Consider the following 27,239-nt stretch of genomic DNA (forward strand, 5'->3'; position numbering starts at 1 on the left):
TCACAGGGATCCATGGCAGAAACGAATTTGTTCCTGAAATGGCCATCAAACAATAGTACGCATACTTTTGCAAAGATGGTAGCACCTATAGGCAAGTGTTGGTTGAAAGCTTTCCTAGTTATTTTAGTTCACAGGGATCCATGGCAGAAATGAATTTGTTCCTGAAATGGCCATCAAACAATAGTATGCATACTTTTGCAAAGATGGTAGAACCTATAGGCAAGTGTTGGTTGAAAGCTTTCCTTGTTATTTTAGTTCACAGGGATCCATGGCAGAAACGAATTTGTTCCTGAAATGGCCATCAAACAATAGTACGCATACTTTTGCAAAGGTGGTAGAACCTATAGGCAAGTGTTTGTGTACACAGGTAATAAAGCAGTGCCATAGAGCATAAGCTCTGTTTATTTGCCAACTGTGCACCAGTGACGCCTCACTCAGGCAATTTCCATGGCTTCAACTTCCACATGCTTCACAACAGTTTCTTCCACTTCAATTGGAACTACATTGGCTCCCAAGATTGCTGTTGTTCCCTTCTTGAATTTGTAGCTCAGATGCCTAAGCAAAAGATAAAGGTAAAAGGCATTACAATCAATCAATCAGTCACCCACAATAAATGCTAGAACAGACATGAAAAACAATTCATAGACGATGGATGTGACTCATGCGGTAGAGAATGCATGTCATTAGTGTTCCTTCCGGACGGAGCAGCTGCTGCCACCGACGGTATCAGACTGCACGCGCCCGTGGAGGGCATGATCCAGTCCATAAGTCACAGAGTGAACACGCCATACCCCTGCTGCACTTCCCCAACCCTCGACTCTATTTGGCGACCGTGGTGTCACGCTCGCCTCCCACCCCCTTCCTCTTCACAATGGAGGGGGATTGCCCTCTCTACACTTCAGCTTCTACCAACCGAGGCTTCACATGCCAACAACACCGGACACTTCTTGCGATATTGGGTGTTCTAATAAAAACACATTAAAAAATGAACAGAAGATGAACTTCCCAAGAAACAACTGAGAACTGATCTCAAATAAACTGCCATTTTCACTTGACATTCTATCTCTTCCCACCCCACCTCTCTTCTCCGGAGGAGTGGTTCACCGGCAACTCTGCCCATTTTCTCCAGATGACAAAAGCATCAATTTCACACATTTGGGAAGTCCTTTCAGTCACCATGAACCAACTTGGGTACAAATTGCAGCATCTAAAATATAGCGTGAAATGGAGAGGTCTTCCTTCTCTTTGGATAACTGAAAGATGCATGCCTCTTCATTCAACAAGTTTTGAAACGTCCACACAAAAGCAAAAGAAATGCATAAGCTACTACAATTCAGTTGAACCTAGTTATACCGAAGAAGTAAAAAAAATTGTGAAACAGTTCAACAGAGCAGGTCAAGTGCTTAGGGAAAACCCCCCAAGGTGGAGTAAATTTGTAATAAGCACCAAGTGCCATGCGCCAGTTACCTTGGCTTTTCCGTGCAGTACTGCCAGCTCACAGCAGCAACAAGTTAAATGCCAGCTAGGGTGACTTCCCCACATTACAACAGCATCACGTAAAAAATGGGATGCCAGAATGAAAGTTATCGCTGTTTTCACCACCTCCATATGATCGCTACAACAGACCATACCACTAGTTCCGTGGTGCTGTCGACGTGTGTGAGCAGGTGCAAACAATGACAAGCGCTTACTGCATTACCACCAGATGCTTGTGCAGCGGGGAAAAGCCCACTGCCTGCCTTTTGAGCAGCCACAGCCTGACACTGGGGGGGTGGGGGGTATGATTTATCCATTTTATGGTCAACCTCCTTTGTTATATAAAGTAAGAATTGCAAGTGTTTGTCAAAAATATTTGCTACAGTTACAGCCAATAATTCGCAATATCTATGTGATACACCTCGATGTATATCGAGGTTTGCATTTAGCATGCTGTCTTAATCAGAGTGGAGTAGAACAATGCACTGCCGCAGCAAAATTACAAAAGCAAGAACTTCCTACCGTTCGCCCTTCTTATTTGCTTCTTCATAAGGGCGTACGTGGGCTAATCCACCACGAGTGATCACACACAGGTCCACATTGCCGCCTGACCCCAAGTCGTTGAAGATACCAGCAGCGATAGCATCCCTCACCAACTTCTTTCCCTCTTCAAGCTATAAAATAAAACAGAACACGAGTTTCACACAGAGTAGAAACTTGACAGGGGCTGCTTTTTGCTAATAGCAGCCACTTATTCTCAACTTGTGCAGCATGTTTCACAAATTGCTGCTGTACCACTATTTCGAAATACTCCAGCTCTACCACTCAAAACCACAATTCCACAAAACAAAACAACATGAGAACGCTTAAGGCACCTTAAAGGTGCACTAAAGAGGAATCTGAACTCGCCTTTTTACCACGGGAACTCTATCTACACGTTCCGGGCATTCTTAGAAACTTAGAATTATTGTCCTGTGCGGCCGATTGCCTTAAATAAATCATATTAAACGTCCCGGCTCCAGTCTTTTTTTGAACTCAGCGCGGGTAGTTAGGTGGGGTCAACGAACGCGTGGAGTGCCTTCCAGGCAGTCCAGTGCCGGCTTCGTTTTCGTTTTTATTTAATTTTTTAGGTTTCTGTGAATAAACAGTTTCAGTCACAGGCAATATAGGCGTAAATTATGCCCACAGAAATAAAAATACACGTGAACTCTGATTTATGTATCACTCCGCCGATGGTAGAGCAGCAAGCCGCCACGGGACTGACTGACGCATTGGTTGAATCCTCCTACCTACCGCATTGAGTTAAAAAAAAAAAGGCAAGAGCCGGGACGTTTAATCGAGATAATTAGGGCAATCGGCCGCATAGGACAATAATTCGAAGTTTCTAAGAATGCCCGGATCGTGTAGATAAGAGTTTCCGCAGTAAAAATATGAGTTCAGATTCCTCTTTAGTAAGAGTGCAATGAGATAGCATTAGACCTCAAATTTGTCACAGCTTCTGTGTGTGTTTGAGTAATTTTCTTTACAATTTTCTGTCCATGAACTGCCATATTTGGACTGCTAGCTGCAGCAGCAGGTCTGTGTTGTGATGGTGCTGACATTTACATATATCACATTTTTTTTCAAATTTTTTTCGATTCTCTATCTAGGTTGTTCACTACCCAATGGGAAGGTTGTGATCACATCACAAGGTCACGTGACCTATCTCGACTAATCATTAATTGCCATATGCCGTGTGGGCAGGTCGTGATGACATCGCAAGGTTACGTGACCTCTCTCGACCAGTCATTAACTTAACTGCTATATACCATGATGGGCAGGTTGTGATGTCACAAGGTCATATTACCTCTCTAGACCAATCAGTGAATTTTCATGTCGAACATTGGCAGGGTTTTGGCGTGACAACTCTGATGCTATTGCATTAATACTAAATGAATCAGACTTGCACAGTTCAAAACTTCTTACTTGGAAACAGTGAAATCTACAGCTTCATTAGCCATCAAAACAAAATGAAAGCTACATACTTCCTATAGCTAGTTCTAGAAACATTGCATACAGTTCTGTTTAATGACAGTGATAATTTTACAGCTACCAAGTGCAGTTTTTTTCTTTATATGCTTGAGACTACATCAGTGTGGTCTCATAAGCACTGCCTACACAAACTTCTGCCAGACGCTCTTGTGCCCTGATGTCTGTCGACGCTGAAACAAACGAACAAAAAACAAGTGCAGCTCTTACAAAAGAGTTAACAATTTGAGGGCAAGACATACAAATGCAGGCTATCAAACAGAAGGGCTGTCAAAACCAGATGCTTATGTTCAAATTACAGTGGAAGCTCAATGATGCAAACTGCAAAATTTGCGGGCCGAAAAACATTTACAATGTCCAGAAATTCGGATGCTCTGAGCTCTCCAGTGCCACTACGGATGATATGAACACAGGAACCGCACCTGCAAGCAATAAGCGCTGCCAGCGCCAGTCATGCCGTATACACCATGAGTGCCGAGTGGTGGCACACGATGCAAACATCAATGCTGCAATCATCAGTCATGCAGTACACACTGCGAGCACCAAGTGGCGGTGTGCGGCAGTATATAAATCGTGTCAGCCATGAACAGATTTGTGCACATGCGTTCCTCGTGCTTCAGCATGTGGATTTTTATTGTTTTCTGATGATACAAATATGTCCCGACCTTCAGAGATTTCCATCATTGGGAATCTGCTGTAGTTCAAAACTCCTTAACTCAAATACTGTATAATCTCATGTAAGGGCTGCACCCCCTGTTTTGGACTAGATAATCGAGCAAAAAAAAAAAAAGCTATATTAATCCATGTATGGGCCGCACCTTCAAAAGTCACACCTGAATATAAGGGGATATGCAGGTCTTGAAATAATCAAAAAAATTTTCGATTTTGCAAAAATGGCACATTTGGGATCTATACACTGAGTACCCCTATCACAAGGGCATTTCGAAGGCCCTCAAACCGATAGCCTATCGACTCAAAGGCGATCAAGCGCTGCTACACGGACAGTTTCAATGGCCATCGAGTCAACAGAGCAGCGCAGAACTTCATTGAGATTTCGAGGGCCTTTGACTGCTGCCCAACGTTGCTTCGAGCGGCGCCAAGCACACTTCTGTACACGATACAAAAGCATGAGCAAACATTATTCTCCCAAATTTAATGCAGGCAGTCTATACAATAATCAATGTGGTTTAAAACGCATTAATTTTATACTCTCCATCGTAGAAGACTGAAATACTAGTGGTATCAGCGTTGCCAGAGCGCTACAACACTACGACAGCAAATCCTACAAACGGCAGTGTCTTTCAAGACAACGCAACTGGCCTTTAATAACAACTAAATACCTCATGCGACTCCAAATAAGTGTATTTCCCCATTTAGTATAGATGTATAAGATATTTTTGCTATTTGCACAAAATCGAAAGTAGCGATTGTGATGCCACACAAGCTTGGCATAAGACACGAGGGCCATTTCAATGGTCATTGAAATTTGCCGTGTAGCAGCGACACAACTCCTTCGAGTTCGATTGAGAATTTCGAAGGCTCTCGACTTGATGGCCAATGAAACTGGCCATGTGACAGGGGTGTAAACCAGGGGTGTACCAGCCTAAAAAGTTCAAAAGCCTAATTTGACCTCCATTTACTAAAAAATTTTACATTTCGCACCTACGAAGAACAGAAATGGCGATTTCGGGGCGAAATGCGGCAGAACTTCGCACCCATCGCTTCCCACGGCCGTGCCACGAAGATGGCCGCTACCTTGGTTTTGTTTGAAAGCTGGGCCCCTTCTCCACTACCTGATATTACTCGATACTGTGAAATATTTTTGGAACGCCTACATTCCGTTGTTTTTTCAGGCCTCTGCAACGACGTCCTAATGGCTGGCAACACACACTTCAAATGAGACTTTCTCAGCTTCGTGTTTTTTGCAGTGACTAGCCTTACAGAGGTTTTTAATATGTTTTTATGGTGCAATTTCAATTAATCTTATACTTTAACAAGGTTGCTGTTGTCATTCGGACGTTTAGGTTTGTTGATGACTACCTAGTGGTCCTTCGTAAGAGCCATAGAGATGTTTCTGTAACAGCCACTACCACTATTTCTACCTTCTCTGAATGTCTGCACCCTCTGAAGATCACCCATGAGCTTCCGGTTGAGGGCACTATTCGGTTTCTTGACCTAAAACTGGTTACTGGACAGCAGGTTTGTTGGATGTATGAGCCCTGAGCTGAGAAGCCCCTATTACCCTTTTCGTCTGCGCGTACGAGGCTGGTCAAGCGAGGGGTCGTGAAGACGTGCTTTTCAAATGCAGTTAGCAAGTCCTGCGCATGCTTGATGAAAAGTAGTTTTTATAAGCAGGTGGACCGCCTCCGAGCAGCAGGATTCTTGAGACACTTATTAGTTTTGGTCGCTGAGAGCTTGCATCAGCAGGAAAAGGCCAAGAAGACTGGAACTGATGGCGAAGGGGGAGCAAGTTAGGGGTGGTGCCATATATCCACAAGCTGTCACATTCCCTAAAGAAGGTAGCACAAAAAGTGGGAGTGAAGGTGTATATGTCTGCACCAGAAAAATTGTCCCGCATTTGCAAGGCCACCTGTCCAGACAGCAGGCTTCAAAATAGTTGCACGATTCGGCATAGAGACCCTTTCGTGCAGTGTACTGAAGAAATAGTCTACAGTATCCCGCTTTCATGCGGCAAGGCGTACATTGGGCAGTCAGGCAGATGCCTTAATGAGCGGTTAAGCGAGCACCATAGGGAAGTTAAGGATGGCGGTTCCAGCAATTTGGCACGGCACTGCCGTGCTCATAAATGCAAGCCTGGTTTTGAAGAATGCGAGGTGATTGGCAGAAATGCGGATAGATTAACAAGGGAAATTATGGAGGCTGCCGCAATCGAAAGAGCTGGACCTGAAAGCTGCGTCAGCAGTCCGTCATTGTCGCTGACAAAGAGAGATATGGCATTATGAAATGTACTGCATGTAAGCTGTGTTCACAAAGTATCTTATCTAATCTGACTGGTATCATTCTTTACTTCATGTACAAATTCTGTGTGCACCAAATATGTGTTTGTCCCGTTTCGTTACTGCGCTATGGATCATAATCTTATACCGCTGAATTCAGAAAGAACCAAAAGAACCAAACTCTGGAGCTATGCTATATTTTTTTAATGAGTTGAAGATTACAGTTTTTGTGAACCATAATGTCACCCAACTATATTTAATAATTATGATGCTCGGACATAACTGAATATTTTTATATGATGATGCACCTCAAGAACAGTATAATTAGCATAGCTCCACATGGCAGGTCTTCGGCTACGGCTCCATTTAACTCGAAACAAAAATGATGAAAGTGTAAGAATTTAGCTAATTCGGCTTGTTATTTTCGTATATTATGGGAACTAATTTAGATATACTGAAACTAATTATATTTTTGAAAACAGGAAGAAGAAACATATAAGTGCACCCACTTTCATTAATAATAAAAATTTTCACTTCGAGACCCGCATCTCCTCTCAAATAGAAAGAGCGGCCCTTACAAGAGTTTATACGGTAACATGGTTAACATTTGTATTACCCCTGTATATTATCATGTAAGAGTGATCACACAGTACACATTAAATAAAAAAAATGTGACCAACAGGAACGTTGCAAGTCCCAAATGCTGAGAGGGACGACAAGCAAGGATTAAATTTTTATGCATCGAGGCAAAAGGGGAGCCAAAAATTTTTCAAAGGAGAGCAAGGAGGGCCAGAAGCTTAGATAAGGTGAGTAAAGGATAAGGCACAAAAGTTGAAGGCAGTGATGAAAAGATAATGTTAATGGATTTTTTTTACCTTTCCTTGCAGTATCCCAGATCTCTTAAGCTACGCCCAAAGAAAAAAGGATATCGCGAAACAGTTCCCAAGCACTGGTTTGGCCTGCATGAAGGATAGTCAGCTTTATACTGGAACATACAGAATTATTTGGGACGTAAGAAAAAAATACTACCGTATTTACTTGTGTAATGGACCCATTTGCTTACTGAACCCCCTCCACTTTTGTGGTTGAGAATTTACTTTTTCTTTAAGCATTAGTTTTTCTTGATGCGTTCTTCAGCTTCGCGCTGCTTGGGCAGCGCACCGATAACTTTACGGTATGTTTATCTTCTGCCCAATGCTCCTGCGGGTTCAGCCAACTTGGCAGAGCACCAAGGCACTGTGTGCCCTTCGCAGGTGCAACGGTGGCTTGCTGCTCGCGTGGCGCACTGCTGCTCGCCCAGCTGCGCCAGTGTATGCTTAGAAAGCCAGCGGGTGCTCGAGCATTGGAAAAGAGCGTAGCGGTTTGAACGTTATAAACCATCCCCCACACTGAAATACAGTAGCCGACGGGTAATTCGGACTCCAATAATTCGGGCTTCGGTGAGGCACCGTCAGTCTCCCCACAGAAGCGCATACATATTCGCGACGGATATTTCGGACTTTAAAGTCCGAAAGTTCGATTTTTTGGACTAATTTCAGTCACCTGCGGGCCAAAATCGGCCATCTCATCGGCTTTTAGCCGGCGCAAAGGGCGCCATCTTGGATTGAGGTGGATTTACTCTGCAGCTGGATTGGCTTGACATACTTTCGGAACCTCATTTTTGCCAGTAGAAGTCACTGCAATCACAAACACTTCGAGGTGGCAGTCGGATCGTCATCGCCATCAACTTGCTTTTGTCGCTAACATTGTCGCGGCCAGTTATCGCTTGTCTCATACTTTGAAAATTGGTTGTTGGGGGAAGGAAATGGTGCGGTAACTGTCAAACATCTCGGCTGACACCTGACACTGTGCATTAAGGGAAGGGATAAAGGAGGGAGTGAAAGAAGGAAGAAAGAGGTGCCGTAGTGGAGCGCTCCAGAATAATTTCGACCGCCTGGGGATCTTAACGTCCACTGACATCCCACAGCACAGCGGCGCCTTTGTGTTTCGCCTCCATTGGAACGCAGCCGCCGCCGTTGGGTTCGAACCCAGGTACTCCTGATCGGTAGCCGAGCTCCCTAACCACTGAGCCACCGCGGCGGGTTTGATACATTCGTCATTCTCCGTTTCGTCACTTTGATTTCTCCGACCTCGTCGACTGAGTGGTGCTCTGTCTTCATGAAGTTACATCTGTTCGCCGTTTTATGAGTGCGTCCGGCGGTTCCACCGCTTTGAACTAAATGTGCCTTGTCTTTGCGTGTTTGACAAGCCGTGTGGTGCACACTCGGGTTGCGGACAACATGGCCCGAGCCGCCGGGTCCGTCAAAGAAGCGCGGAAAGTATTCGCGGAAAGTATTCAACTAAACGCCGCGACCTTGCTATCTAGCGTGTACAGTGAAAGCACAACTTTGGCGCAAATACAGGCGCATATCGTCGCCAGCAAGAGAAATTTTCCGCAAGGTAAAATCAGTGACTTTTTAAAGCCGATTTCATCTCAATAAAGTGATTTCTTTGTGCTTCACAGAATTTTCGGACTGTTCGATTATTCGGACCATTTTTCGGGTCCCTTAGAGTCCGAAAAATCGGTCGGCGACGGTAGTGTGAAAGAAGTAGGACCTTCAGACCCCCAAGGTATTTGTCAAGCTTGAGATCAGGAGCGAAAATGCCTAACCCCTCTCACAACAGAGCCAATGCTTAAACACTTGCATTACAGTCGTAACCACCCTGCGAGTTTTTTTTTTAGCTTCCTGAAAAAAATGCGCACTTGACCTTCAGGGCCGGCGCCGTCGACAATCCCAAAATTGTCAGATCGCGCCGTGATACAACAAACGCCTTTCAGAGCGAATGATGCTAAACACCAGCAACATGAACGCAGGTGACTGCATGTTTTTGTTGATGGATGGACAGGCGAGTGTGATGTAAAATTTTTGCTCGCACGGAAAAATCTGCCGAAACTTTGTTTTCCCGCGTAATACACCCTCCCTCCAAACTGATGTCAACTTTTCTGGCGGGAAAAAAAATGCTGGGTTCGTAACGCGAATAACTACAGTATGAACAAAGTAAATGCACAGGAGCGTCTACAGGTATGCAGCTTGCATCCTAGGACAAAGAAAAGAAACAATTTGAAGGGAAAACCTTCTCTGAACAACAAAGTATCAACAAACTGAAATATACAGAGTTGTATTTTATGGCACGTAAGCAGCTCAGGCTATTGTAAACCAAACACAAGGTTAAAAATGTGTTAAATGGACTGCACTCTGCAGTTTGTTTATGACATTTGCTTTCTTTAAAAACTTAAGAACACACGGCAAATACACCAGTGCATTTCTACCTAAAAGCCATGTTGGATAAAAAATATACCCATTTTAAAATAGAGCAAGTAATACATTTTTTTTCTCCCAGTTTTTCAAGTTTTGTGCATGTGAATAAGCCATGGTTTAATGTGAGGTCACCTCCACAATTTTTACATAAACGTTTGTTTTGCTTAGTAAGTTATGTTCAATGCAAAGACGGCATAAAATTACTTCAATGAAATGTTCCTGATACATGCATGACTTCCGTTCTCTCATGATGGGCTTTGCAAGTGCAGTTTGTTGTTTATTTCACTATTACAAGTAGTCAACCATTTATCTCTTCATATACCGGGTATTAATTTCATGCAGTCTCTACCAGGTTTACTGTGTTGGTTTCACTACTGCGAGCTTGTGTAGCACACAAGTCTGCTTTCTCATTGCCATCTATCCCAACATGGCTCAGGACCCAGCAGACTGTCTAGTGTCCTTGTTTTGTGACTTTTACACATTATGTATGATGCTTCTGAATAAGATTTCAACTACATTTCTGGCATGGAGTGCCATGAGTAGGCTAAGTGCATCAGTATACATAATGCTGTTTTCAACGTTCTCATTCATTTTATGCCTAAAGCTACACACACAGTATAACATTCAACAGTGAAAAATAAAGTATTTCTTTTAGTTACCTTTACTACAGTACTCCCTACGTGCACTGCTGTTTTTGAGCCACCTGTGTAAAACTGTGTAGCATACCTATTTTTTTAGTGCCACGTGTTCTTGTAATGTGTGCTCATGTGGTGTCTGCTTTCTAAGAGAGACAGTTTGTGTGAAGCAGCATACAGAGGGAAGGCTGTACCATGGCAGGAGTGGATCATGTCTTGGGGCAATAGTGGCAAAGGCATCTAGTTTTCTCAACTCTTGGAATCTATCCTCAAAGCAGAGCATCAAAGGCCTGATCAGTTGAAGTTTATTGTTGAACAGTGTTCCGTACGTGCACTTACTACAGGGTAACAGACGTTTTGGTAGGGGTCTTATTTTCGGTATGTATGCACATGTAAGAAATGTTCACCTGTCTCCGAGGGGTGGTTCATTTGCTTCTATGCAAAGACTATTTACGGGGGACATTCTGTATACGACCATTCAGAGATAACCTAGGTTTTGTACTGGATCCTGTCGTTTTAATGGCTCATTCACACCTGGGCATTTGGCGGTGAGAGCTAGCGGAACACGCAGTCAAGGAAGATTCAGCTGAAATACCGAGCGGAAAGCCCGATTGGTCCAGGACTGATTTCTCTCGCTGGAAAAATTTCAGATTTTCATCGGCCAATAGGAAGGCAAGGAGGAAGTTTCGTTCCCGCAGAAACATCCATGGCGGCGCCCTACGAAGCAGGGCCCCTCATTTCAGACTGAAGTTGTCAATAATGCCCTTTTTAGTATGTTCACCGGCCATAAATGGGGCGGTGCTCATTTGTTTATTTTTCCTATAACGAAAAGTATAAGCAATAAATTTGCTTTATTTGGAATGACAATTGTGGTGCTTCTAGGCCTAAAAAGAACTACGCTTGTAGACGAAAACGTTTCATGTTCTAACAACGAGATGGCGCCACTAAGCTGAGCTTATCACTGCGTCTCTGTTAGCAGACGCTGAACTAAAAGTGCGAATGTGACAAATGGCGTAACATCCCACAAAATGCCAGCGTTTAGCGTACCGTATTTACACAATTGTACGTCGGCCTAGTTTTCAAAATTTGAAAATCCGAAGTGGGGTGGGGGTGGGGGGGGGGGTGGGGGGGGTCGACTTAAAATTGAAACCAAAGCATCACACCATAAATGAAGGTGAGACAAACGCGATATCAGGCATGCTACAGCGTTGTTCGATTTTTACTGCGCGGCTCCGTCGCATCACTCTTCGTGCTGGCCTTGAGCAGCAGCTAAGTCAACGCGCAGAACCGGCATCCCCACCCTGCGCAAGACAAGCCGATGGTGGCTGTTGATAAGCAGCAAACCGCACCAGCGCACTCCCCACATGTGGCCGCAGATTGCGTCTGCTGATAACTGGCGGCGTCCTGATAACACATTCATGTTCTACTCTCACTAGGCGTCGTCCAAGTTTTTTTTTACTTTCAGCAGCGCAATCGGCGCTCCCTTGAGCGCCGATAGTTGATGGAAGGGCTGCTGTTCCAATCGCGGCGGCACCCCCACTCGGAAATGCATCGGCGCTGGGGGGGTGTCAGTAGCCGGCGGAAGAGCCGACGCCACTCTTGCGTAGTTTCTCTTTGGCTCTGACGCATTGGACTACTGCCGGTCGCGTTTCACAAGTTTTTAATGTAGTGCTTCGTCATTCGTTATTTGCGCTCCGGGTCCGGTAAGTGACCAGCGCTCGTTCACGGCTACAATCGAGATGGCTGTCATTCTTTACGCCGAAGAAATGAACTGCACGCCGGCCACAAGCTCGACGTTCGGAACAGGTGATCAGGTGCGGCAGCTGCAGCGAGGCAAAATTTTCAGCTGTTCCACGCAATGTCGTGATGTGGCTGTTTGAGAAGTGAGGGATTTTGCTGCACATGATGTTAGAACGACGAGATATGGGACCGCAGCAGCAATCATGACGGCAGCGCTAGTGAGGACGATGGTGCAGTGTGGACGAGCAGTTCAATGACTAATACACTTCCGTTTTGGAATGTGCCTGCGGGTGCTCCCGCGCACGGAAGCCGATAGCGGCTGGCAATAAGCGGAGGCCGCAGGAGAGTGCTATCGCGTTCTATTATTAAAGGCCAAGCGAAAACGACCTCCAAGTTTTTTTTAGAAATGTGAAATGGGGGGGTCGACTTACATTCAAGTCGACTTACAATCGTGTAAATACGGTATGTAAGCCATATCTGTGTATGCCGTGAGCAGGCGACACGCAGAGGACGAGGTGCAGACGAGCTCACAGTTGAAGCAGTGCTGTGGTGGCCTGGAGTGTGTATGAGGGAGCATTTTTGCGGTGGCGGATTCCGCACGCTGTCTCTGCCGAATGCCGAAGTGTGAATGAGCCATAACAATGATGGTCGAAATGTATCAAATTCACTGGGGATCGCAAAATCACTTCAGTATGAATGATGCAAGGTCCAATTAAAATCTCCATGAATCCTTAACAATTTTCAGCGGCCATCAGACAGCATCTCACTGATTACTGCTCCACAGACCTGCAAATTAAGTGCATTCCTGCAGTGTGCACACAGTCACTCTGTGCAAAACATGCACAGGTCATTCAGAGGAGAGGGGCATAGCAGCCCCCTGTAGCATGAGAGTCAGTGATGAGGCATCACCTGAACCTTATACAGTAAAACCTCATTACTACGAACATCAGATTAACGAAATTTTCAGATTTACGAATTTTTTTAAAATCCCCGCCAAAATGCCTATACTTTAAATGTAAAAAACTTTCAGTACTACGAATTTCAAATTACCGAATATTTCAGAATAACGTATGTAATTTAATCTCGCAAGACGCTTCGTTATTGCGAAGTTCCGTCAAAGTTTCGTACCAAATCCCTGAAGCTGACGCCTATCATCATCATCCGAAGCAGCAGCTATGCGCTGGGGAACCCGTTGCAACGGATACAGCCCCAGCGGCATCGGCATCAACGCTAGTGTCGCACTGAATGAATATGGACCTCCTGCATGTTTGTAAACAAACGAGGTGGCGCTGCAGTCGCTAGCGAGCTCGTGGTAGGCAAAAGGTCGGGGAGTGGCGTCGCGGATAGGTGTTGAGCGCGGGTTTTCAAGGCTTGTAGACGCGTTTCCAGTTTCTGCGAATCATAGCAATGGTCGATGCTTCCAACTTAGTAATTTGTCGAAGTACACGAGCTCGCGTTGTCCACGTGCGGCCTATAAAGAGAAATAGTTTGCCACTGTGTATTGTATATATCGTTAGTAAACATGTAGAAAGCGTTCCTGCCGTTTATTTATGCGCTAGGCATTGAATAAAACAAGTTTTGACACTCTGCATGCACTAGCCAGAATGATTTTACTTCGGGACAGTAGTGAGGGGAAGTGCTGGCGTTGTTTCGCCGCAGCAGACATGCGCTCATCGTCTGCTGACATAAGTACGTGTCGCGCTGCGCGAAAAGTGGGGACAGCGTCGTGTCCCCGATCTCCTGTCTCGCTTAGCGCTGTTCTTAGCCGCATGACCACGCACCAGCCAGGCCGACTTGTCCTCTTGTTAAGCTGGTCGATTTGGTGAAAATTTTTTATTTCTAGAATTATTTTCTTTCCTAGCCCTGAAGTCTAGTTTCGTGACGAAAAATTATAGCAAACTATTGAGTACAAATTTATAAATTACGCTTTTTAGAAGTGTGGTCGTCAAAAATTGTGAGGTAATTTCTTTGATTTCAGTGCCGCATTTCTTTGACCAAAGCGAAAGCGAAGATGCCATAAACGAGGGAATAAACTTTAAGGTTCGTTTTCTGACCTCTCACATTTTCTGCGACTGGATCACTCACCTTCGTAATTCGCATGAAAATCAAATGATTCCATTTGTCGCAAACTATTCCCGAGACGTTGAGGCGCGTAATAAATCTCTCGATTTTTTCCCTACACGTGCAGTATTGTGTTAGTTATTTTTTGTAAGAAACGTTTTCATGTAACTACGCATGCATAAGTACTGATCATATAGGAAAAGAACTAATCGCGTCATCATACAGAACAGGGCTTTATGCACATGCTGGCATAAAAAAACTGCGCACTCTCTACTCAATTATTTGAGACCAAGCTTGGGGGGACTTGACAACGGTGTTAATTATAATTACCCAGAACTGCACCAGGTATAGCTATAAATAAAAGGAATGACTGAAACTAGCGTAGGAATTTCATATTTGCACCAAGTTTAGTTATATATCGCATGCATGAATAACGAAAACACTTTTCACGCCGCGTCCCCTCTCAATCTCGCCACGTGTCTGTTAGTAGCACGCCTGCGGCTGCTTCTTTCCAAACAAGCTTCGCGATCATGTTTTCATGAAACATGACACATGCATGATGCAATGAAAAAGCATATGGCGTTTAGCACACTTAAGGTACGCTATTCTAAGCACACCAACGCGACGGCGCATGATTGACACAACTTACCAGACTTCTTTCTACTCTAATGAAATAATTACGTCGTCATATCAAGAAACAGTTTCAAGTAAATATTAAATGTCACAAAACGCGCCATTTAAACATGGTGTGCTATTAACAAAAAAACGCATTCCTTGGGGGCGAGTGAACCTGTCGGCGCCCCGTGCACTCCGGCTCAAGGTGATAAGTAGGTGTGCAGCTACATATGTCTTTTTTTTTTCCTTGAGCAATTATCAGCCTACTATCCTGAAGTTCGGGTGAATGAACGCAGTAACTTGCATGCTATTAAGTGCATTGAGTGGCAGTGCATATCGACTCCCAGACTTCGCGCTTTACTACCGTGGCCCAATGCGTGTTAGCCAGTTTCCGAATGCGGCATTTATGCGCGAGAAATCTATCTAGGCTAATTTAATATTTTTTATGCTACTACGCGGATCCAGCAGTGACGCAGCTGGTCAATATATGATGCTTCTGCAGTTCACAGGCTTGAAGCAGCCGCCGGTAACTGCGGCAGCTGCGGTAGGCACGGGCAAGCGGAACCTGTTTTGCCTACCATGCGAAAGTCGCTGCTAACATCAGCGCCACCGCATCTTCGTGACGTCGCGGGGTGAAGGAGGTCCATAGGCTAGGCGGCGCAAGCTGCCGCCCGATACAAAGGGTAAGGCCATTATCATCCATCCAGCGTGTGGTCGCATACTGCGCCGTAGTCTTAAGCCTATTCAGCGCAGTGTCACCACGTCGACAGCGAACGGTAGGATCTGCAAAGTTATCGGTGCTGTGATTGTGTTGTGCATTAGCTTTGCTGACAATGAGTTCTCCTGGCCCCCGCGTTAAAAAGAAGCGACGCCAGTTTTCGCTTAAAGAAAAAGCGGACATTCTGTTGCAGCTGAATGCTGGAAAAAAGCAAGTAGACTTGTGCAGGGAGCTTGACATCACACAGTCAACAAATGCAACGATGCTCGAAGATCAGGACAAGATCATAAAACTACATCGAGAGTCGCTCCCTCAAGAAAACGTCTGTGGCTGGGCAACTACCGTGGACAGCGACTTTCGAATTATGTGGACAGCGACAGCGTGGCGGCTACATCCGCGGATCTCACCACCGAAGACATCGTGAATAAAGTCCATGAGCAAGAAGAATGTAGTAGCGACGAAGACGATGCCGACACTGGATCAGCGCACGAACAGGAAGAGATTGTTTCCGGCTCGGATGTCCTAGCCTTTCTAGAAAAGACCCGATCATTCCTCGGGCGCTGAAAAGATGTCCCCGATGACGTGCACAGGAAGGTCGAGGATGTGGAGGCGTTCGTCCTGCAGCGCTTGTCGTCTACTCGCCAGAAGAAGATAAGACTTCTTCAAGCAATAAATTGTAGTTAAACTGTGCCCAGCGTTATCGTTTATTATTTACTTACCAATACATAAATCTGCTGCAAAGGTACGTAATTTTAGTTCTTGTGATGCATTACTGACATGAAAAATAAAGGTTTTTCAGTACTACGATATTTCAAAATAACGAATTAAATTCGGCGGTCCCATGAAGTTCGTTGTAACGAGATTCTACTGTACTCCTTGAAGCATTTACAGCATGCAAAAAATGCGCTACATCTATTTGAAAACATTACATGGTTCACCTCAATAAACCAGTAAAACGTGATGCCCATGTGGCTACCACTGGCCACTACTCCACAAATAAAGCACTCTGTGCAAGACAGTAACTGCTGTTGCATGAAACAAGTAGTTACTGTTTAAATCTCAATTGCATTCGGTGTTTCACAGACTGTCCCACAACATTTCCGATAGCACAATCCAATCTTATATGCCAGTGCAAAAATTGAAAAGCTGATGCCAATGGCTATGAACCAATGCTCTTTGCTTCAGCATTCTGTTCTTTTTACCACAGTTGCTTCTGCTATGTTTCCTCCCTTTGTAATTTTCTCTCCCACAACACTTCATCAGGCTACCTCAATGCAACAAGGTATTGAAATTTTCATAACTTTGCGTCCATAGAACACCAAGTTTTTGGTTTCAATAATATGAAGTAGATTTTGCCTTACTTTCAATGTAATGAATTTCATTGCTGGCTGGAAACGACTCTGAGGAAAAATTGCACAGGCATTAGTGGTTGAGCGGAGGCATGCCTTAGCCCGCATCGGAGCACATACGTCACATGGGAGCCGCCCGGCATGCACATACAGAGTGTATAAGCAGACTCAAATACAATAACGACTATAGTGGCGAAAGTGTTGCCAGCTGCGCTACTTGTGGTAGTATGGGCGAGGCTTGCATGAGCATCTGCGCAGCCTTGGCAGCCTGCCAGGCCAGCCCGTATTTCTCGCTGTCTGTGCTCGAAGGGAGCGCGCCACGTTTATCGCATTTACAGGTGCCCAAAGCTTGGTAAAAGGACTGGAAGGGTCAGTGCCATTGGCACACCCATCAGCTGTGAAGCCCATTGCGAGCTTCACACCTCACAACCTCAGTTCTCACTCAGACGACGCGCGTATGTACAAAGAGATACAGTCACGTTTATGGCGGAAAACACGAGCAGCGGGGTCGGCCCAATTTCATGTCATTGGTTGCTGATTGGAGGACACTCTTCTCGCTATTGCCGACATGGAGAAAGAAAGGAGAGTAAGGGGAGGAGGTAGACTGCATGGCTTGCTGCGAGCCCACCGCTGAACGAGGCCGTAGCGGTGGCAGTGGCGGAACAAGTCGTTGTGTTGGCAGTGTGCTTGGGGGGACTTACAAGAGGATGATGACGGCAAAACTAAAACTCAGGATGGGTGCGTTGTTCCCGTCACCCACGAGGCGGTTGGCATGATAGATGCGCTGAGGCGGTTCGCGAGCTCGCAATGTAAGCAAGATGCGCGTATCGCCGTTGTTGCTGGTGAAGAAAGGGCACAAGTTGAAGGACTACGTTAATCGCTAATAAAGGTTCTTCCAGTGAGTTACCCGCAGCGCATTTTTGGCAGATTCTTAGCATGCTAGGAGACAAATTTCAATGCAGTAAAATCTCAGTATTACAGTCGAGCCCACATATAATGGCCCCACTTAAGACGAACTTTCACTTATAACGAACGACACCTGCGCGACCGTCAAAATTACATTCCTTCAATGGCATAAAATCACACGTATAACGAACGTCATTAAGTCCTGCTGATCGGTTACAGCGAACGGACGGCATAAACCCTGAGCCGCGATGCGAGATAATCTGCCTTCGAACCCTCTGTGCGGCCAGAGCGTGCCATGTTTTCCCGAGCCTCATCGCAGGCGCACTGCCCGCCCCGTATCGTGCCGCCCTCGAGCGAGCTAACCCCCCCCCCCCCCCCCCCCCCCCCGACGCGCCTACAAAGATCGCCCTCCCGGCCCTCCTCGAAACTCCGCTCCCCTCTCCTCACTCTGTTGTAAATCTGCGCGTGGCCTCTGCGATCAACCGCACTGCCATGTTCGTTCTAAGCAGGCTTGACTGTATGAAGTAAACTGCCGATTTTACAGACTTTACTAAACCGAGGTTTAACTGTATTGTAGAGCCACCTTCCATGTGCAGAGTGATCACAACAGTCAGGAAAAGCACAACCCAAGGGGTAAAACACAGCATGCTGCATATATCACCCGACTATAAATGCTAATTCAATACAGTGAAACCCCGCTGCAACAAACGCCGCTTCAACGAAATATTTCAGATTGCCCGTAAGCTAGCCACAGAAAACAATGCATGCTTGCTCTCGCCACAACGAATTATCTTTTCAGGTGCGTTTCCGCTTCAACGAAATTTTTGTTCAGTGGAGATCGACTTAACATTTATTTTACGACAAAACAAGCATAACGTTACCCGTCCGTATGTTCATGGCGTTTAATTTCACCGAAAACGCTTGCTGGAATCGATGTGTGCCCCATAGTGCGTCGAGTGCGAATGGGTGGCGGCGCCATTCGATATCGTCCGTCACATCGGATGTCGACCTCGATGAATACATCGCCGTTGATGCGGACATGGTAGCACATGAGGAGCTAACCGATGAAGCAATAATTGAAGAGGCCCGCCACAACGATGCCTCGTTCGAATACGAGAGCAACGCGCAAGATGCACCAGCCCCGCCGTCTGCATTGCAGGTGATGGACGCATCTGACACCATTTGTACTTTCATTGGTGCGCATGACGACGACATCGCGATGCAGTTGTTGACCGAGTGTGAAACTCACACTACGACGCTCATGTCCACTAAAAGGAAACAAGCCAAGATTACTGAATTTTTTGGAAATAAATGACATTTTTGAACAGTGCAGTCAGATGTTAGTTTTTTGGGCTGATTTCGCCACAACGAAATTTCCGCTTCAACGAAATTTTTCGCGCCCTCCGTGAACTTCGTTGTAGCGAGGTTCGACTGTACAGACAGCCCCACTGCAAAAGCTCAGCGGTTAGGGCACTCGGCTGCTGAGCCCAGGGACGTGGGTTTGATCCCGTCCACAGTGGCTTCATTTCAATGGAGGTGAAACGCAAGGCACTTAAGTAACGTGCAATGTCAGTGCACATTAAAGAACCCCAAGAGACCAAAATTAATCTGGAGCACTCCAACATGACATCGCTCATAGCCAACGTCACTTTGAGACGAACCGCACATGCCATGCCATACACCATACCAAACCATATCCGATACTATCAATATAAACATACAACACTCCCAGACATTTGCATTCCATATTCGATTCAATAATGCTAGCATTCGATAGACAAATTCAAAATGCCTAAAGTTGATATGAGGGGGGTCAAACTAAATTTTCAACATAAAATAAATACTTGAACATAAGAACTAAGCATGCAGTTCTGTTATACAAAGTGCTGTGCATGAAAAATACATACGGACATGTCAGGCTTCCAGTCACGCTCAAACACTGCCATTGCAGCCAAGGATCCTGACCCCATGGTCACAAAAGGAAGCCTGTCTGTTGAGCCATGTGGATGAATGCTGCAGAGGACTCCACCAGTTGTGTCCACACCTCCAAGCACCAGTGCTGCACTAATATAGCCCTGGTACCTGGAAGAAAAGCAGTGCAGCACTGCCACTGAGCCTCCGAAACAGATTTCCCCACAGTGCACAAACTGACAATTTTTAGCCCTGCTAAAATTGATTGCACTATCAATCATGGTCTCACTGTCAATTCAAGTCTCATGTTGCCATTATTCTCAGTTACTAAAGGTATAATGGCAGCTCTGTACTTTCAAATAACATCCAGAAACAAGCCATTAAACAAACTTGGGCTAAAGGTTACCTGCTCAATACGTTTGCCTATTACTCTGATTAACTTGCATATCCCAGATGTGTGTGCCTTGCAATAAAACATGCACGCTACATATGAACTGTAATGCTAGGCAATGCGCACCGGAAGAGCATCTGCTTCAACATGCGGTTAGCTGTGCACACAGGCACAATCCGACCAGTGGCCAAGCGATGAAGCTCCAGCTGTGACGATATCATTCTCGTTGTCTTCGCAGTATCAGCAGCAGTGCCTGCACCACAGCAACTGATGAAGAGAAAATGAAAAATGCACTCATCAAACGTCAGCTTGGGGCCATTCCCACCACAGACTTAAAATTTCATTCTGCTTCCCTGCATGCTGTTACCACACAAAATGACGGCAAATACAAGCATTTGCACCAATGGTGCACCAGCCTGCACGCTTCAAAGAATGAGGGTGGTGGTTGATGGCACCACAACAGCGCAGTGGTAGGTGACCGCTTCATTAGATATGATGCACATAGTGCTCAGGTGTTCCTTTACCCTGTTCATCCTTCAGCCAGGCGTCCGATGTTGCGAGGCCTAGTTTGCAGGGCGGGCTAGGCAAAACAACCGCCCCTATTCCTCTACGAAGGCATGCGGAGACTAGTGCACAGGTGGGGCAAAGTGTACTATCGGCTGGAAAATAAAAAAAACTATGGCTTTAGCGGCAGGAGTGGCGGCGGGGCCACTCCATGGCACTGCTATCTCGCGCCGTTTGCTCGCCACCAGAGTGCCTCAAGCGGCGATGGATTTCGCCCTTGCTCTCACATGGGTGCTTGTCATGCTTGATAAATTTCTAGTGCTGCGTTCATGTGCTCTCCTGGTGGCGGCCATGACAAAGCAGAGCGTGCATTGCCAGTAGTCGAGCACATGGCGCTTTCTCGCTGTAGAGGGCCAAGTGGATGGCCGCACAGCATTAAACTGCTGCACTGTGAGAAAAGAAGCCCCGTTTAGTCTTATGTTGCTGATTTATATCCTCTCCCAATGTTAAAATTAGTGCTGTGCTTTTTACCTTCACTCCTGACATGCGAACTCACCTCCTCATCAGTCGAAAGATTAAATGTCAAGGGCGCATCCAAGTTTGTTCTTTTCACTGACATGTAACAAAAGGTCTTACATTTACAATTAAGAACACACAGTATTATGTATTTATAACAGATGCAAGAACTCTGTAGGCAATGCAGCTTTTTTTTTTCTTTGTGAACATTCCCGCAAACTTTTTTGCGTCTGATTTCTGATCGGTTATCATACACAGCAGTCGTGGCCTAGAGGCTTGGGCATCTATCTGCCTCAGCTGCGGGAAGCGGTCGATTCGAAACCCACCACCAGCAACCCACCAGTAAAAATGAGTACAAGCGTCCTGTGGCCCAGCGCCTGGCTTCCTCAGGGGTGTGTGTTTGGAAGAAGCTCCGCAAATCCCGCTGCGTCCTTACGGGGGCAAAACCAGCTTCGAACATCATCAGCCTGCAAAGGTGGCTCGTGATTCAATTGAGAGTTGAGAAGTTAAATTGAGTTTCAGGAGTCCAATGCAGGTTTAAATGAGCTTGCTCTAAGAGAGTTCAGCAGATGAAAATGAGACTCAGTCCTCGAAGCTAGATTCAAGAGCTTGGTTTTCACCTAAACCCCAGTCTAAATGAAAGTAGCCTAGGAATTACACGCCACCATGAGGCCTGAAGGGTATAACATGCAAGTGAAAAAATGTCGCAGGAGTGCTCACAAATCAAAATGCCACATTGAATACAAAGCTATCGTATCTGGCATCAATACACAATACTGAGCATTTTTAATCTTAAGTGTAACACCTCTCATTACATGTCGGTGAAAAGAAACCCATACTCACACTCAGCAAATCACTTTTGAATGATTAGGAGACGAGTTCGCACGTCAGGTGTGAAGGCAAAAAAAACACTAATTTTGGCCACCGCGGTGGCGCAGTGGTTATGGCGCTCGGCTGCTGACCCTAAAGACGTGGGTTTGATCCCAGCCGTAGCGGTCAAATTTCGATGGAGGCGAAATTCTAGAGGCCTGTGTACAGTGCAATGTCAGTGCACGTTAAATAACCCCAAGTGGTCGAAATTTCCGGAGCCCTTCACTGCCACATCCCTCATAGCCTTAGTCGCTTTGGGACGTTAAACCACCATAAGCCATAAACAGCACCAATTTTCAACACGGAAGGGAGGTATATAAGCCTGACTACTAGCGATGCGTACTCTTTGTCATGGCCGTCAGCGAGCGACAGCGCAACCCTGCAGTTGCTCTGCCAACAGAGCCAAGGTCTACTTACTTTTCCGGCCAATAGTACATCACTGACTACACGAAATGCCTTTCAGGGAAAGAGGTCACCTCAAACTTTCATTTGAATGCAACATCTAAATTCTACAATAAAGTCAGAGTCCCAAGAGGCAGAGCTTACCAAACATATCTCGTACATTATGAAACAAACATCCAGTTTGCGTGCCACATGTTCCTCATCCTAGACATGTTTAGCAACCCCACTACCATACTTTGCATACCAGCCAAACACACTGCACAGAAAATCAGTGTTACATACTATAACCATGAGCAATCATCTACCACTCTGCACACAACAAAAATTAACACAATTATTCACTCTGTGCTCCAGAAACTTTTTTCAGATAAATGCAGTAAAGACAAGAATTCCATCATCATCATCAGCCCGACTACGACCACTACAGGGCAAAGGCCTCTCCCATGTCTCTCCAATTAACATTTCCTTTGCCAGCTGCGCCCACCGTATGCCCACAAAATTCTTAATCTCATCTGGCCACCCAACTTTCTGGTAGGCAAATGCAACTTAAATTCAGAAATCCGATGGCTTTCCAACACATCCTACTAAACAGTACCAGCATGGAGTCACCTTGATACTTGAATAAAGTGATAACTATAGAGCAGTAAAAGACTGATTACAATTTACTTCATGTATTGTGCATAATCCATGGCATTATTACCATGGTTTTATAGAATCATCTTCAATGTTTCAGCAGCTGTCATGCAAACTCTAATCGCTGTTCGTTGCTCTAAATGAAACATGACACTTCTCTGGTTTTCAGCCCGTCCACTTCCGCCAATGTGCCAAATGCAAAGCAGTTATCCCGTCTAACAGCCGAGTGCTGCGACCCGAATGCCAAGTTTATTCGAAAATATTGTGCACAACACGTACAGGCGCGGACGGAAAAAAACGGAGTGCGCCGCACAAGAAAGAACTGCGCGTCAGCGCCGCCTAGCCGAACCAGATGTAAGCTCAAAATCGCCACGCGCATGTGCAGACTCCCCACCGGCTCGACCCTCTCATTGCTCCACTTGCCTCGCATTTGGCCGCGTCAGGGTCGCGCGGATGATGACTGTGGTCGGATGGTTACGCCCTTTGTAGCGAGCGGGCATTTCGGAACGGATAGACCGCTGCCCTGATGCCGCAAATCCCGCGAGGTCAACACTAACATTATGCCATTTCATCTGAGACAGCTGTAGGCGCGTTTCCATCGCAAATAGCATGTGTCCTTCAAACTTTAATTGCCTCTTGGATTCATTTCCGTCTCGCTATCGACCAAATATACTCAAAACACTATCTACCACCGCAGTTTCGGGTTCTTTTAATACAGTTATTGTTGATTTTCTGCTTGCTCCTACGAGGAACCGACGCAGCGGCAAAGCATGCGCCCTGTGTGTCTGTCCTGCAGCACATTGCTCGTGCATTGGAACCTGGCCTAGGAGGTCACCATAAAATAAGACGAAACCGCCGCTCCTGGTGCATTTTGCAGCATAATCCAGCGTCACAAGAATAGTGACCGCTTCCAAAGGTGCTGGATGCTGCTGCTGAGTTGCCACGCCTATATTGTCAAACAGACCAATGTCTATGTAACCGGTAGCAATGAAGTAATACAGCTCGCACAGAAGAGTTAGAATTGCTGGACGGTGTTTGTCGTGGCTCATTCTCTGATTAGTGGGTGCACACGGGTACTTACATGCCGAATTTCACACGCGCGGCATGCAACAGTGACGCACCGCTGTCGGGGCATTCACGTGGGTGAGACAGCGGCTGCTTATAGTCATCCTAAGATCCGAAGGTGCGCGCAAGGTTATTTATTACCTCAGCTCTGCTCAGCACGTGATAGCGCGATACGCAGCGCGCTGTCTCGGTGGCGATAAGAGCCGGTTCCAGTGTGGGGACAGTGTGCCTCGCGGGAGACAGGCAGGGTGCATGCACTGGTGTTCCGTCGGCGCCTGGCAGGGACAAGGCAAATCATCAGTGATAGCTGTAGAAAATTAACCCAAAACTGCGGCAGTACGTCGAGTGTTTCGAGCGCGTTCGGTCGCGAGCGAGACACATAAGAGTACCAGCGGCAGCAAAAGTTCGAAACATGCGGGATATTTGCGGCGTAAACACGCCTCCAGCAGTCTCACACGAAGCGGCTTAATGGTAGAGCCATCCCCGCGCAATCTGCCTTATCAAGAGAGCGGACTGTGGTATTCCGAAATGCTCGCTAGCTACAAAGAGAGCGACCACGCGATAATGACCATCATCAGCACAACCCTGACGCCGGCCGAATGTGAGGCAAGCAGAGCAATGAGAATCAAGCCAGTAGAGGGCCGGACATGCGTGTGGCGATTTCGAGCTTTCGTCTGGTTTGGCTAGGCGGCGCTGACATGCAGTTCTTTCTTGTGTGGCGTGCTCCGTTTACTCCTGTTCGCGCCTGTACGTACAGTGGTGAGCAGCCTTGTCTAGAGCACGTCAACGGTGCTCTGCCGAGTAAGTCAGAAGTCAGCGCCAACGTTAGGCTCTGGGTTTGAGTTATGCGTCCCGCGCGCATGCGTGGCCAAAATAAAGCGGTGCCTGCTCGTGGGTTCTCGGCCTCATTTCTTTTCAGTGCTTGCACCTCTCGCCATCAGGGCCAAGCTGAATATTATGTAACAGAGGCTGGAAAACCAACGCGTCTAGTGCGAATCGCCAGGTGGCTAGGCAAGCAAGTGAAAGTGATATCGGGTGATTGTGCGCTTCAAAAGCAAGTGAGAGCGGATGATAGCGTGCTTCAAACACACACCAGCCTGAGAGTGCAAGAATGGGGCTTGGTTGTTCGGTGTCTGTTTTCGTTTTGTCCATATAAGGTTAGCACGTTACCACCACGCACCATGCGTTGCAGGCGTACTGTTTGATAGCGTGTCTTAGCGCTGTGTTATCAGCTACAAGGGACACCGCGTTTGGCATCCGTACAGAGCTAGGAACTTAGATGCAGAAACGCGCGATTATCCGCTATCACTCGCGCTTGCTTTCCTGGCCGTCTCGTTACACTCGTGAAATACGGCGGCATGTCGACGCCCTGGCCACCGTCACAGCGTCACAAATGCAGGCAGCGCGTCCCTGGCGGTGGGGGCTTGACAAGGAAGCCATGAGCAGGCATCCTCTGTTTTTGCCGCGCATGCGCACGGGACGCATAACTCAAACCCAGAGCCTAACGTTAAATGGCACAGACTTGCTCCGCCGAGCACCATCGGCGCGCTCTAGATGGAGCTGCTTAACACAGTACATGCTATTGCAGTCTTCTAACATATTGAATGTGATCGCGTACGGCACTATACTATGCGTACAAGACGACCTGTGAGGCTAAACTGAAGCTCTAGCTTGACCTTTAAGATTTCAAGCAAAACATACTAGATGTTAGGAGCAAGGTAGTGGATCTTGTCGCAGTTCTTGTCCGCAACAAAACCTCCAGCGGTGGCCCGGGTATCGGCTCCCAAGATTACTCCATCCTGAACAAGACAAAGCAAAAGCGTTAGTTACGCCGGATAGAACGAGCATAGGCGGCCCACAACGAAAAGATAGTTCACCTTGAACACTATGCCAGCAATAGTTGTACCGGTCTTTGTTGCCTTGGGTAGTGGCAATCCTTGTGATTGCAGGAAAGCATTCCTGAAACGGAGCCAAAATCCATGCACGCGTCTTATATGCCGAGAAAAAGGCTCTTTACCATTGAAAGCACTTTCTGCTTTACAAAGAACTAAAATGTGTAAGAAAAGAATGAAGGGGGAAAGAAGAGCTACCTAAGAAAAATGTGTCGAATCATTGTAGTTGAATGCAGCTGGAACATACCAATTTCAGCTGCATCCACAAATTACCCGGCCCCTCTACTAACCTGTAAGCGACCCAAATGCCTTCCAATTGACAAACACGTGTCTACTAATAATTCTGTCCCACCTGCGACAATTTTCGAAGCAAAATCCGGAAGAAGGCTCGACGAACGCAGTCGCGGCAGCAGCCATTTTCTTCAGAACTAGAGAGAGACTTTTCCGGCGACTCTATTCAGAGCTGGACGACTGCGGCCCCTGGAGGCTAATATTGCAAAGTGCGCGGAAACGAATTAAAATTGTTGCTTTAATCTCTAAATTTCAACCGTCAGGCGTCGTTTAAATCAAAGCAAAAATCATTTAATTATTATATAGTTTTTTTCAATATAAGCTTACATATGCGTCTGACGTCTGGTAAGGCAGTCGAGGCGTTGGTAACCATGGGTAAGGTGGCTAGATATAGCCATCTTATCCATAGATATAGGTAACCATGGATAAGATGGCTAGATCTAGGTAGCGTGGCTAGGCCCACTCTAGCCACCTTAATCTAGCCACCTTAACCATGGTAAGGTGGCTATAGAGTGGGCAGGTGTGAAAACCGGCCGGGGAAGTAAGGCCCTGCAGCGCGCCGATGCCGTGTGGCGGCGCTGACGGCAGAGGCGCGGTAAGGCGCGCAGCCGAAATGAGCGCATCGCGTAGGCTAAATTTTTACCACTGAGGCGAAAATGAGCCCGTTTCGCTTACCGCGAGTGTCAAAGAATGAATCTCTACCGTAAAATAATGTTTCGTGAACTCGCATCATTATTCCCGTGAAATATGCTGCTTCACAAGCGCAGTTTGCATTGCGCAGCTGGACTGAAGCGCGTATTGTGCGTGCTCATTTCGAGACGATTCGCAGGATGTGAGCGACGCCGCAGTGGAAGGTTTCGGAATGATTTCAACCACCTGGGTTTCTTAAAAATGCACTGACTCTCTGCGTTGCGCCGCTATAGAAACGCAGCCACTGCGCCGAGAAGAGCACGTTGTAACGCGCGTGCCGTAGGACCTCG

General features: G+C 46.4%; 1 protein-coding gene across 1 annotated transcript; it reads right to left on the bottom strand.

Annotated features, from left to right (window-relative positions):
- Window positions 1-371: 371 nt before the first annotated feature.
- Prosbeta2 (Proteasome beta2 subunit) lies at window positions 372-26,455 on the bottom strand. Its single transcript, XM_077649014.1, has 7 exons — window positions 26,321-26,455; window positions 25,954-26,035; window positions 25,778-25,875; window positions 20,213-20,353; window positions 19,692-19,866; window positions 1,999-2,150; window positions 372-555 (listed from the first exon to the last, which is right to left on the bottom strand). Exons 1-7 carry the CDS (start codon window positions 26,383-26,385, stop codon window positions 435-437), a joined length of 834 nt encoding a protein of 277 aa, XP_077505140.1. The 5' UTR covers window positions 26,386-26,455; the 3' UTR covers window positions 372-434.
- Window positions 26,456-27,239: the final 784 nt, after the last annotated feature.

This window comes from Amblyomma americanum, chromosome 1 (genome assembly GCF_052857255.1).
Source record: "Amblyomma americanum isolate KBUSLIRL-KWMA chromosome 1, ASM5285725v1, whole genome shotgun sequence".
NCBI classification, from domain to species: Eukaryota; Metazoa; Arthropoda; class Arachnida; order Ixodida; family Ixodidae; genus Amblyomma; species Amblyomma americanum.